Raw genomic sequence first — 12,848 nt, forward strand, 5'->3', positions numbered from 1 at the left:
CCTCCGCGCTGGCTGGCCGCTGTGCTGACTGCGCGGCATCGCAGCTGGTGCGCCAGCTGGAGGCGCGGCTGGACGTGCGGCAGCGTCTGACGGCCGCGCAGCTGCAGCGGCTGACGGCCGGCGCAGCCGCCGCCGACCAGTACGGGCAAGCAGTGGCCGACATGACCGCCTGGCTGGCGGAGGTGCGGGCCGAGCTGACGGCGCATGAGGCCGTGCTGGCCGCCAGCCGGCCGTCGCTCGGTCAACAGCAGCGCATGAAGACGATGCGGGACGCGCTGGGCCGCTGCCATGACGGGCAGCAGTACCTGGCGGCGGCCAGCGGACCGGCCGAACTGCTGCTGGCCGAGCTGGCGCCGACGGCGCGCGAGGCGGTGCGAGCCGAGCTGCGCGCGCTGAGGGACGACTGGGAGCGTTTGCTGGACGGCGCCAACCAGGCGCTGAAGCGGCTGGACGCACTGGTGCTGCAGCTCAGCTCCTTCGACGACTGCTTCCGCCAGGTGGCCGGCTGGCTGGAGAAGATGGAGGCGCAGGTGGAGGAAGAGCCGGAGCCGCGCGCCACGCTCTCGGAGAAGGCGGCGCTGCTGCGTGATGAGCTGGCGCGCCGCCAAGAGGTGCTGCTGCGCGAGCACATGGTATCCCAGCTGCGCCAGCGGGCCGCGCAGGCGGCCGACGTCGACGCGCCGGCCGAGCAGCTGTCTGACTGCTTGCGGCGGTACGACTCCCTGCAGCTCACCGTAGCGGAGCGCGCCGAGCGGGCGCAGACGGCGCTGGAGCGGCATCAGCGGCACGCGCGCGCCCAGCAGGCGGTGGCCGACTGGCTGGCGGACCAGCAGGGCCGCCTGGCGGCCGCGCTGGCCGACGGCGAGTCGTCGGACGCACTGCTGGCCGCCGTCGAATCACTGCAGGGCCGGACAGAGGCCGGCTTGTCGCTACTGCGCGCCTGTGAGGCGTCACTGGCCGAGGTGCGGCCGGAGACAGCGACCGATGGCCGACCGGCGCTCGAGCGCGAGCTGGGCCAGCTGCAGGCGGAATATCACCGGCACATCTCCGAGCTCTCCGAGCTTCGCTTTCGTCAGCAGGCGGCACGCCAGCAGCAGCAGCAGCAGCAGCAGAGTGTCCGCGAGCTGGCCGACTGGCTGCTGCGCCAGGAAGAGGCGGCCTCCGAGCCGCCGCCGCTGGACACGCTGCCGGAAAAGACAACCGAGGTGGGTGTGCCCTCCGCCTACCAGCGCCCGTCCTCCTTCCGCCCGCGCCTGTCCTCCGCTCACCCTCCGCCCGCCTTCCGCCCGTCCTCCGCGCGCACTCCACTCGCCCTTGCTTCACCCTTCCTCCGCCCGTCCTCCGCCCGTCCTCCGCGCGCACTCCACTCGCCCTCCGCCCGTTCTCCACCCACCCTCCGCCCGCCCTCCGCCCGTCCTCCGCCCGTCCTCCGCGTGCACTCCACTCGCCCTTGCTCCACCCTTCCTCCGCCCGTCCTCCGCCTGTCCTCCGCCCGTCCTCCGCGCTCACTCCACTCGCCCTCCGCTCGTTCTCCGCCCACCCCCCGCCCGCCCTCCGCCCGTCCTCCGCCCGTCCTCCGCGCGCACTCCACTCGTCCTTGCTCCACCCTTCCTCCGCCCGTCCTCCGCCCGTCCTCCGCCCGTCCTTCGCCCGTCCTCCGCGCGCACTCCACTCGCCCTCCGCCCGCGTTCCGCCCACCCTCTGCCCGTCCTCAACCCGAACAAGCACCCATTCTTACTCGGTGGCTATTGAGTATGAGCACGCCCACATCCCGTCCAAATCAAGGTTGGTTATGTACTGCTATGTTCTCTTAGGCGGATGTATGTGGAAACCTGCAATGATGCAGCTGAATGTCTCTAAGTGTTGTTCGCCTGCGTATACCATATTTTAGGCAATTTGGATGAGTGCTCTGCATCTCATCGTCTTCTAGACAGCGCTGGTGTCAGAGGCTCGCTGCGCAGTCCATTTGTAACTGCTGCTTTCGCTCACAGCATGGAAATTGCACCAATGGCTGCAATAATTGCGCTGTAAACAAGGACCTGGTGGTGACCACCCAGCGTATGAGGCTGACGTCACGGGGCGCTGTATCCACACACTAGTTCATCACCGGTCTGTGGGCACGCGCGGATATCGCGCTCCCGTCGGTGTGCAGCCAGGCCTCATCTCCCGTGTTGAGCTGCCCGTCTGACTCGCACAGGCGAACCGTCTGGAGGGGCTCTGCACGGAGATCGGCGAGCGCCAGCTGCAGCTGCAGCAGCTGCCCAGCAGCGGCCAGCTGCAGCCGCTGCAGGCGCGCTGCCAGCAGCTGCAGACTCAGCTGCAGGAGCGGGCGGCGCGCAGCCGACAGATGGTGGTCGAGCACGAGGAGTACGACACGACCCTGGCCCACCTGTATGGATGGCTCGAACAGGCGCAGGCACAGCTGGACGACAACAGGTACGCATGGGGCGCCCGCAGCAGCTCAGAATTGACTTTAAAAGATCATGGCAAGTCAGGAGTAACTTGCAGCGCTCCCTTCCTTATTGCATGGTATAGTGTTTTCAGCCCACGTGGATGTTCTGTATCTTTTATTTCAATAAACGGTATGTTGTGGGCGCCACACGGAGCGCAGTCCAAGCGTCCAAAAGTCCCGATAACTAATTAACACTTCATCACACCGTTGGAGTTTTCGTTGGAACACGCAGGCTAAGATGAGGTGCTGGGACGTGGCGGGAAAGGACGGGACGCATGCTCACGGGAAGAAGTGTGTAGTCTGTGTGGCTCGTCTCTGTTGTTATGCCGCTCCTTAGCGTGGCTACCCACTGATCTGGCGAACGTTGTACTTTCTCTCGAGAGCTTCACTTGTGCGAAGCTAAATGCTGTGTACGCGCGGGATTGCCGGTGGCTGGCGGTGTGTTATGTGTGGTCTCATCGCTAGTAGTTTGTCAATCGGGGATTTCCGTGCGTCTGGCTGTGTCTCGACTGCCGTCGTCCGGGGTTGGTTTGACCCCGCCCGTCCTCTGACCCCGCCCGTCCCCTGACCCCACCCGTCTGTTGACCCCACTCGTTACCTGGCCCCGCCCGTCACCTGACCGTGACTATGTGCCACAGCGCGGTGGTCGGCCAGCCGTCGGTGCTGAAGGAGCGCCGCCGCCGGCTGGAGGAGCTCTCAGACGAGTGGTGCCGCCGCGGCGGTGACGTGGACGCGGCGCTCAGCCTCGGGGAGCGGCTGTACGCGCACACGGGCCCGCTCGGCCGCGAGACAGTGCGCTCGCGCAACACGTGAGTGTCGGTCGGCTGCTGCGCCTCGTCCTCAGCTGCGCCCAGCTCACCTATCTGTCCCCAGAGACGCGGTACCCGCCGCCAGTGGAGCTGGACGGCGGTGCCGAGGATGTTTATGTTCTCATGTACACAACTCTTAGCTGTTTTAATGCTGACACGAACCCTTTTCAGTTACTTTATTTGGACCCTGGTCACGTCTGTGCGAGTGGCATCTGAAGAGCTGCGTTATTGCGCTCTGCTGTGCCATTTACTGTGTCATCACTTGAACCATAGTCCCACAACATGACCTGTGCTGTTGTCGGTGTGTGCCGTACTGGCGAGCGGCCGCTCAGCGCCTGGCGCCGCGGCCGGGCCCCTGAGCCGGCCGCCATCTGACCCGGCCTGCCCGGCTGCAGGGACCTGCGCGCCAGCTGGGAGCGCCTCAGCGACCGGCTGCAACAGAGCTGCGGCCGGCTGGACGACTGTCTCCAGCAGCTGGCCGAGTTCGGCGAGTCGCAGGAGCAGCTGACGCGTTGGCTGCGGGACGTGGAGCAGGCCATGGCCGCGCACGCCCAGCTGCGCGGCACGCTCCAGGAGAAACAGGCCCAGCTGCAGGTGCGGCCGGTCACTGTCGCGTGTCTCCTGTGTCGGGGCCTCGGTCTGGAGCGGCAGGGAGGGACGACCTCATCTGCTGTCTCAGCCTGGAGCAGCAGGGACGGTCGGCCTCGTCTGCTTTTCCAGTCTGGAGCAGCAGGGAGGGTCGACTTCGTCTGCTGTCGCAGTCTGGAGCAGCAGGGAGGGTCGGCCTCGTCTGCTGTTCCAGTCTTGAGCAGCAGGAAGGGTCGACCTCGTCTGCTGTCGCAGTCTGGAGCAGCAGGGAGGGTCGACCTCGTCTGCTGTCGCAGTCTGGAGCAGCAGGGAGGGCCGACCTCGTCTGCTGTCGCAGTCTGGAGCAGCAGGGAGGGACGACCTCGTCTGCTGTCGCAGTCTGGAGCAGCAGGGAGGGTCGACCTCGTCTGCTGTCGCAGTCTGGAGCAGCAGGGAGGGACGACCTCGTCTGCTGTCGCAGTCTGGAGCAGCAGGGAGGGACGACCTTGTCTGCTGTCGCAGCCTGGAGCAGCAGGGAGGGTCGACCTCGTCTGCTGTCGCAGTCTGGAGCAGCAGGGAGAGTCGGCCTCGTCTGCTGTCGCAGTCTGGAGCAGCAGGGACGGTCGGCCTCGTCTGCTGTCTCAGTCTGGGACAGCAGGGAGGGTCGACCTCGTCTGCTGTCGCAGTCTGGAGCAGCAGGGAGGGTCGACCTCGTCTGCTGTCGCAGTCTGGGACAGTGGGGCTGCAACACGCCTACGGGGTGAAGCTGCTGCTGGCTGTCAGCCGACTTGTGTTTGTCTATCACTCGATCAGGGGTCGGTATGATCACTGAACGACGGGCCTAGAGAACTTTTTCCACGTGTCATAAGATGTTGGCGCATCCTTTCATTTGGTATAGGTTGAAATGGACAACAGCGCACGACCAATGCGGGTTACTTCGTGCAACTACCAGTGCAGCCGACGCCACCGTCCTGGACCTCAGGTTACACCAGAACACTCCTCTAGCCCTCCTGACCGAACCGCTCTTTGCCTGTTGGTCAGTGCTCGGTATCGGTGCGGGCACAGGCGGCAGGAGACGCTTCCAGTCTTTGTCCGGGTGTGTAGAGCCGCCGTGGCCGACGACAGCGATGCCGTGTGTGCCGCAGAGTCACGAGCTGACACACCAGGAGATCGGCGCGCACCAGGCGCTGGTGGCCGACGTGTGCCGGCGCGCCCGCGAGCTCATCGTGCAGACCCAGGACACCTCGCTGCAGGCGTACGTCACCTCCATACAGGCGCTGTTCGACACCATCCGACTCAAGTCGCAGGTAAACTGGTGGAGAACGGTGGCGCACCTCGACCCGGCACGCGTGCTGTTTTTACACCGTCCCACATTTATCGTCATCACGTAAGTCGGGTATGTTTGCCTTCGCTTTCGTACTTGGCTGGTCGCCTGGGGTTATGTTCACATGGATTTGACGCTACGAGAGCTGTTGGCGGCTGGCGTCTCCAGCGCGGTTTATGTCGCCCCCGCCCTTGCACCTGACGCGTGTGCTCGTTGGGACGCCCGTCGGCGGCCGCAGGAGATCCTGGAGCACCTGTCCGAGTGCGTGCGTCGTCATGACGAGCTGCAGACGGCCAGCCGGCAGCAGCAGGTCTGGCTGACAGCGCAACGCGACCAGCTACTAGCGGCCGACGACGTCAGCGGCGAGCCGGCCGCCGTCCAACAGCGGCGTGACGCTGTCCGGGTACGGGCCCCGCGCCGCCGCTCCCGTGGCTAGTCGGCCGGCCGCCAGGGTCGGGCGGTGACGCTGTCCCGGCTGATGGGGTCGCAGCGAGCCGAAAGCAGACGTCGTTTGAGGACGAGTAGTCTGCCGGCGCGTCAGCGGGTGCGAGACTCGAGCCAGCTATGTTATGTGGGCGAGCGGGCGGTCTGGACGCGGCTGCTCGATCCGGGACGCTCCGTGCGCCGCTGCGCCTCTTGCCGTGCCCGGGGTACTCTCCGAGTGGTGTGTCGCGTGGTGCTCGCCGCCCGGCCCTCGTCTGACCGGCCGTCTGGTGTGTCGCTTGGCAGAAGGCGCAGCCGCGGCTGGCGCAGGGCCGACGCCAGATGAAGCAGATCCACGACGCCTGCGTGCACACGCTGCTGGGCACCTCGGAGTCGGGCGGCACCGCGCTGCAGGCGGCCGTCACCGCACTCGACGACGACTGGAAGGCGTTCGAGAACCAGTTCGGTGAGCCGGGGCGGACGACGGTCCGCGCGTGGCGGGTGGTGACGAGGTGCGCCTCCGTGGCACGCCTCAGAGCGCTCAGTGTCAGATGGGCCCCGTGCTGGTCGCTCCCCGATCTCTGAGGCCGGTCGAAGGGCCAGCTGCCTGTAACACCGCAGGCCGCGCACGTCTCTGCGCCGGTTGACGTGTGGCGTTGTGTGCGCCAGCGACCGCCGACCGCCGCCTGAAGGAGACCCTGGACCAGTGGAGTGATTACGAGCGGCGGCAGAAGCAGCTGGCCGCCTGGTGTGCTGAACATGAACAGCTCTTCTCCCAGCTGCAGCTGCAGGCCACGCTGGACGAGAAGGCGAGTGGGCGCGAGGATGGAGCGCACTGCGGCGGGCTTCCTCTCAGCTCCAGTCGTGGCGCTGACACGTCTGGCCATCGAGACCGCGCTGCTCTGCCACACTGATGTCAGCGTCTCATAGTCTTTCGACATTTCCTGTTACCCTTCTTGCCTGCACTCTGCGGTCCGGGCAGTGGCGGTGTGCCGGACTGCTTGGGCCCGCTGGCCGGGGCTGTGTGTGACGGCGCCCGGGCGCCGCGGCAGGTGGAGGTGCTACGCAGACTGTCGGCCGCTTGGGCCCGTTGGCCGGGGCTGTGTGTGACGGCACCGGGCGTTGCGGCAGGTGGAGGTGCTGCGCAGACTGTCGGCCGCCCGGCAGGCCATCGTGGAGCGGGAGGCCGACGTGGACGAGCTGATCGATCGCGGCAACGGCCTGGCTCAGCTCTCCGGCCTGGAGCGGCTCAACAGTCAGGTACGTCACCAACCGCAGGAGCAGCGGGGTACACTGAGTACCGTCACCGACCGCTGGAGCAACACTACACCACTGCATGTCGTGCATACTAGATGGGTTTAGCTGTGCAACCCGCGATCGCCTGGCGGTGAGGCACCTTCCCTCAAAACTTTGAGGATGATTTCCGAATTGCGCAGGGTCCGTCCACTGAATGCTCATTATCTTTCAGATGATCGAATTGCACTGGCCGGGAGTGGCTCAGTTGTATGCTGGGTCGGGTCACAGTTATGACGTCACCAGCGAAGGCTTGCTCTGTGATTTTTGTGTATATGTGGTAGCTTGCAGTTTTCTGTTCTGTTCTGGCCTACTTTGACGTAACGTATCCACTGGTGTGACCGCTAGTCAGGGTCTGCAGCGTGTGCGAGGTTACGTCAGGTCACCATCAGAGGTCAATGGAAGTCACCTATTTTCAAACCAAAATCATTTCTCATGCCGGTTTGTAAAAATGAATCTGTATGCTGACATCTGTATCTGTACCTGTACAGATATCTGTACGAATCTGTACCTGGCGTAATCCCAAACCAACGACTTTGGTGTGCCGTGTGAACTGGAAGGGCAGCACAGTCCATATCAATGAGATGACTTTGCTTTGACCTTTCGCATTTGGTAACTTTATTAAAAGGAACGTTTCTGCAGCGCAAGACCGCACGCTCTGTCTTGGTCTCGCTTTCAAGCGTAAAGGGCCAGAAGTCGTAAGCGAGAGGGCCGCAGTGCCTGCTGGGGCTTTCTTACGTAGCAAGCCGAATGCCATCTTTGGATGCAGACGGCTTCAACTCGCTATGAGACCTTGATCGACCCCATCTCCCGCGACCGGCCGCAGCATTTGCCGCGAACCACAGGCGGCGCTCACGGCCGTGCTGTGTAGCCCGCTGATGACGTTCTAGGTGAAGCAGCTGTCGGCGCGCTACCAGGAGCTGCACGTGACGTCGCAGACGCTGCTGACCAAGTGGCAGAACATGGTGGACGACCAGCGCGCGTACGACGAGAAGCTGGCGGAGGCGCAGGCCTGGCTGCAGCAGCCCGCCGACGACCAGCCGGAAGACGGTATGTGCGGGCCGGCCGCCGCCCGAGAGCCGGCTCCCAGTCACGTCTGCCGGCACCGCTGACGAGGGACAGGCTTCACGTGTGGTCGATGTGGTGGGCCGGGGTATCACGGACGTGAAGTGCAACGATATAGGCGGGCACACTGGGCGGCGCTGGCTCACCTTCGCGGTGTATCGGACGACAGACAGTGCGAGGTCTTTAGTGACATCTTTTCATGCAGCATGAGGCATGCATTCCATTCATGGTTATGATACTGGCAATTTGACTATGTGAATATGGTATGGTTGACTATGTGACTACATAACAGTATTTGATGACATATTATGGTGCGATGATTTAGTTGGGACATGACCATTACTTTCATCTAATGATAAGTTCGATGTTATGGCTAGCGTTTCCGTAGAGTGTGGTTCCTGACAGTCACTTTCGGACGTCATGTATTCAAGGACGGCAGACAGCTACGTCCGTGAATGAACTCGACAGCTGCGAGAGGCGGATGGCAGCCGCCGCCGCCGTGCCCGCCCCGCTGACCCGGGGGTGGTGTGTGTGTGTGTGTGTGTGGGCCAGGTCAGCGGCTGGTGAGCAGCCTGTGCGCTCTGGGCGAGCGGCTGTTCCCGAGCAGCTCCGCCGCCGGGCGCGATCTGGTGCGCCAGCAGATGCGCGCCGCCCGCGACACGTGGGAGGCGCACCAGGCCGACACCAGGGCTGCGCGACAGGTGCGTGGTCCGTCCGTCCAGGCGGCGAGCACGGGGGCGGGGGTGGGGCTGACTTTGCAGAAGGATGAGATGAAGCTGGGTATTACAGGCTGGCTGTAGATCGGCTGGGCCAAGCCTCTCGCCGTGGTGGGCAGGTTTGCGATCGGGTCATTTCAGAACAGCTAGTTACTTTCGGGATTAGGTCAGTTCTAATGCTTTGTGATTGACAACAAGATTGACTCGATCCCAATTACACGGACCCAATGCAATGAGGGGTTTGATAGAGGTTATTTCCTTTTGTTCAAAATTGTTCTGACTATCTGGAAAATAAGACGGTAGTTGATGGGCAAAAGCAACACACAAATGACCTTCGATAATGCTCAGCTTAGAACATATGTGGTATTCGCCTGATCTAAACAGAAAGGGCTAATGATGCGACATCGACTCGCCCGGCCGTGGTTTGTGAAGGTCATGAGTGGCCTATACCTTCGAAGATTTGGTGCATGCACATAGGTGTTGTTTTTGGATTTATACCGACTTGCATACCGATGGTATGTCCGTTTAATATCGCTGGACTGGAAAAATGACATGAAGTGCGCCACGAAGCCGCGATTGTGGTAAACCTGACCGCATAAATTTGGTCGGAGTTGACGCCGTAGCTCCCTGCAGATATGGCCTGCCCTGGAACCAGCTGCGTTGCAAAACATGCTCCTTGAATGCATCATGAGGGGTCAGTGGCGTACGGTGTGCCCGTGGTGCCGTCGGCGTCCTCTTGGGTGGGGTGGCGGCAGCCTCATCACGTTCGGCCAGGGTGGCGGGACACTGTCGCTCTGCGCCGGTCTGCCGCTGGCCCCGGACGGGCGGCCGGCTCCGCTGTCCGCCGGCGCCGGAGTGTGACCGTCGCTCGCCGTGCCCGCCAGGAGGCGGCGGCTCGCTCGCAGGCAGAGCTCTCCTGCGCCGAGGCCCTCCACCAGGTGGACAGCTGGCTGGAGTCGGCCGAGCGGCTGCTGGCCACCGAGCCCGCTAGCTGGCTCTCCGCCAGCGATCTCAAGACCAAGGCACACAAGCTCAAGGTAGGGCAACGCCGGCCGGCTAGCGACGGCTCGCCGCGCCGCCTAGGTACGATGTCATTGGGAGAAACACGTCCCGGGTAAACAGCCACATTGGCTGGACTGGTGAGGTGGCTCGGGAGGGGTACGTTCGGAGACGTGTGCGATAGTGTCGGAAAACACACGCGGGCCGCGCCGTACGCGACTCGGGCGATCATGTGTGGCAGCCGTACCGGCCAGCTTGTGCCTGCCGTCAGTCGTCTGTGAGGCAACGGACAACTGTGGCGTCCGTGACAGCAGCATAGTGCTGGGCTTCTGTGACGCGGCCGGCTGTCGGCCTGAGTTTGGGCCAGGGGGGGGGGGGGGGCCGCTGACGGCGTCGGCCAGTCACAGACTCGGCGCCGGCTGCTCTGGACACTCGTGACGACAGTCAGGAGTGCCGTCGTGGTGAGCGTGCCGCCGTCACGGCAGCCGGCCGCCTGGTGACGCCGCCGTCGTGACGTGACGTGACGGGGTGTGTCGGTGTGTGCGGCTGGCAGGACGTACAGAGTGACGAGGCGCAGTACCGCCGGCTGCTGGACGGCCTGGAGCCGCGCCATCCGCTGCTGGCCGAGCCGGCGCGCCGCGCGCTGCAAGACGCCGCCGCCCGGCTGCAGACCGTGTCGGCCGAGACGCGGCAGCAGCGCGAGCGGCTCGACTCGCTGCTCGACCAGCTGACCGCCCACCAGGAGCTGGTGCGCGCCCACCACGACTGGAGCCGCGCCACGCACGACCAGATCCACGCCGTCTCCGGTGGGTGGCCGCCTGGGAGCTGCGCCGTCTGCAGTCGGCCTCCCTGTGGTGCCTGTCTGTCAGAGTGGGTGTGCGTGGGCTCGCCTCTGCGTGACGGGGAGCGCCCGATCACCTGTGTAGGGCGCCTCGTAGCCCCCTCCCCTCTGTTGTGTGTGTGTGTGTGTGTGTGTGTGTGTGTGTGTGTGTGTGTGTGTGTGTGTGTGTGTGTGTGTGTGTGTGTGTGCGTGTGCGTGTGCGTGTGCGTGTGCGTGTGTGTGTGTGCGCGTGTGGACCCCATCTCCCGTGGTGGGTGCGTCTGTGGTCTGGCAGCGTGCTATGCGGCCGTGAGCGCTGACGCCGTCCGGCGTGTCGGGCGCGGTGGGTGTGTCACTGGACCCCACCTCCCACGGTGGGTGTGTCTGAGAACCCCGTCTCCCGCGGTGGGTATGTCTGTGATCTTACAGCGCGCTATGCGGCCGTGAGCGCTGACGCCGTCTGCGCTGTCGGGCAGACACGGCTGGGGGTCGGACGGCGCTCGGCCAGCGGCGGGCGCGCGCTGCAGAGCTGGCGCGCCAGCTGGCCGAGGGCGCGCCGTCGCTGTCAGCGGTGACGGCCCAGGCCGACCGGCTGCGGCCGCTGCTGCCGACCAAGGCGGCCGCCGCGCTGCAGAGTCAGCTGCAGCAGGAGCAGTACGGCCTGGACCAGCTGCTGCTAGCTGTGCAGGAAGCACAGCACGCGCTCCAGGTCAGCAGTCCCCCTCCCCCCCCCCCCCCCCAGCGCCTCCAGGCACCGCCGGCCGTGCCCACGCAAGATCAGACCGCGAAGGAAATGCTGGGTTAAGTGTTGATATCAGGCAGCCTTACCCTGTGTTCACAACAAAGGTACAGCTCACGCAGCAAATGCAGGTCGATATGCATCGGGGCGTGGTTTAAAGCTTTCACTAGTGGACTGTCGGCCATCGGTCTTTTCTGTGGTAAACGCACCGCGGCGGGCGCTGTAGTCTTGTCTGTAGCCCGGTGTCACCGGTGCTTCACTCGATGGCCCGTTGAAAGCTTACTCGTATAGCATTGATGTGGAAAACTGTCACTGCCCTCGAGAGGGGTTGGCTTACAGTGGACACCCGCCGAGGGTGCCGAAAACAGGAGCTGACGATGCGTACCTGCGGCTTCTGCGTGGGATGGTGACGTCAGAGGTGGCGCTGGCTGTGATTGGCTGGGTGGCGCTGTTGGGCCAGGCCGGCCGTCGACAGTGGACGCTGACGTGGCCGCCGAGTGACGCGATGCTCGCCGTTCCCTGTCCGACAGTCGCGGCTGAGCCAGTGGTCCTCGTGCGAAGCGGCGTTAGAGTCGGTGGTCGGCTGGCTGAACGAGGCCGAGGCCACGCTCAAGAACCACTACACGCACAAGAGCACGCTGGAGGAGAAGGGGGAGCAGCTGAAGAAGTTCCAGGACCTGGACGCCAGCCTGCTGCAGCAGGAGGGCCGGCTGGACAAGCTGGCCGCCGATGTGCAGGAGCTGAGCAGGAGCAGCGGCGACAACCGCATGACCTTCATTGTCCAGCAGGCCGTCTCGCGCGCCAACAACGTCCAGGTCATGACCAAGGTGGGTCGGGTCACCGGGCGGCTGAAAGCGCAGCTTCAAACGGCGCACGCGCTGACCAAGCTAGCGAATCAAGGACGAGACAACGCTAGGCCAATGCGCGCGGATGCGTTTTGGGTCGCATTATTGTCGGTTTGCGCAAGCGAACCCTTGGTCTCAGTGGTGTTCCGTGTAAATCTTAACTATTTGCTTGTTCACGGAGTTTCGGTTTGCTTTTCGTGAGTCCGTATGTAACTGAGTGAATGCAAGACCGTCTTGGCTCGTGGTCTAAGTTTGGTTTTTGGTGAGCCTTTGCAGAACCGAGCGAATGCAAGGCTGTGATGCGAAATATCAGTCATAAGCAATAAATTGAGTCCTTTGATCGTGAAAATGCGGGTGCTTAAACGTTATTAAACTCCTGTCCGACATCTGACTCAGCATCCGGCCATGGTGATGGCTGCCTGTCGCGGTGTCCGTATGTCTGGCCATCCTGAGCCGGCCGTGCTGTGTTCCATGCAGGATCTCCTCTCTCGGTATGAGGAGGGCGTCCAGGAGCACCGCGCCTACGTACAGCAGTACAACACCTACCTGGCCGAGTTTTCTGGCTACCAGGAGCGCTTCGCGGCCGTGCAGGTGGGTCTGGACGCCGGCGGTCTGGGTGCGGAGAGTGGACACCGTCATCGTGCCGAGCTAGCGATGTGGTTCACCAGCTCGGCCAGCTGACGGTGCGGAGCCGCGTGCCTTGCGGAGGATGCAGTGCGACGCCTCGCGCAGGCGTGCTCTCCGCGCCCGCTTGTCCCCGCGCCGAGACGGACGCGCTGGCGGGTCGGCACCGGCG

The 12,848-nt window shown here is 63.9% G+C and overlaps 1 protein-coding gene across 1 annotated transcript; it reads left to right on the forward strand.

Moving 5' to 3' along the window:
* Positions 1 to 64: 64 nt before the first annotated feature.
* LOC119094162 (nesprin-1) lies at positions 65 to 12,733 on the forward strand. The gene is made up of 16 exons (XM_037217236.1): positions 65 to 1,205; positions 2,198 to 2,436; positions 3,091 to 3,261; positions 3,657 to 3,855; positions 4,974 to 5,135; positions 5,391 to 5,555; positions 5,882 to 6,041; positions 6,245 to 6,384; positions 6,707 to 6,835; positions 7,759 to 7,918; positions 8,486 to 8,634; positions 9,534 to 9,686; positions 10,202 to 10,454; positions 10,945 to 10,982; positions 11,738 to 12,034; positions 12,530 to 12,733. Exons 1-16 carry the CDS (start codon positions 162 to 164, stop codon positions 12,731 to 12,733), a joined length of 3,663 nt encoding a protein of 1,220 aa, XP_037073131.1. The 5' UTR covers positions 65 to 161.
* The last annotated feature ends 115 nt before the right edge of the window (positions 12,734 to 12,848 follow it).

The sequence above is a fragment of the Pollicipes pollicipes genome, unplaced genomic scaffold (genome assembly GCF_011947565.3).
Source record: "Pollicipes pollicipes isolate AB1234 unplaced genomic scaffold, Ppol_2.1 Scaffold_4002;HRSCAF=4701_pilon_pilon_pilon, whole genome shotgun sequence".
Classification (NCBI taxonomy): domain Eukaryota; kingdom Metazoa; phylum Arthropoda; class Thecostraca; order Pollicipedomorpha; family Pollicipedidae; genus Pollicipes; species Pollicipes pollicipes.

Coding starts and splice junctions, on each gene's coding strand:
- LOC119094162 (XM_037217236.1), top strand. CDS start 162: ATGACCGCCTGGCTGGCGGAGGTGCGGGCCGAGCTGACGGCGCATGAG. Junction 5,136..5,390: donor CCATCCGACTCAAGTCGCAG/GTAAACTGGTGG, acceptor CGGCGGCCGCAG/GAGATCCTGGAGCACCTGTC. Junction 6,385..6,706: donor AGGCCACGCTGGACGAGAAG/GCGAGTGGGCGC, acceptor GCGTTGCGGCAG/GTGGAGGTGCTGCGCAGACT.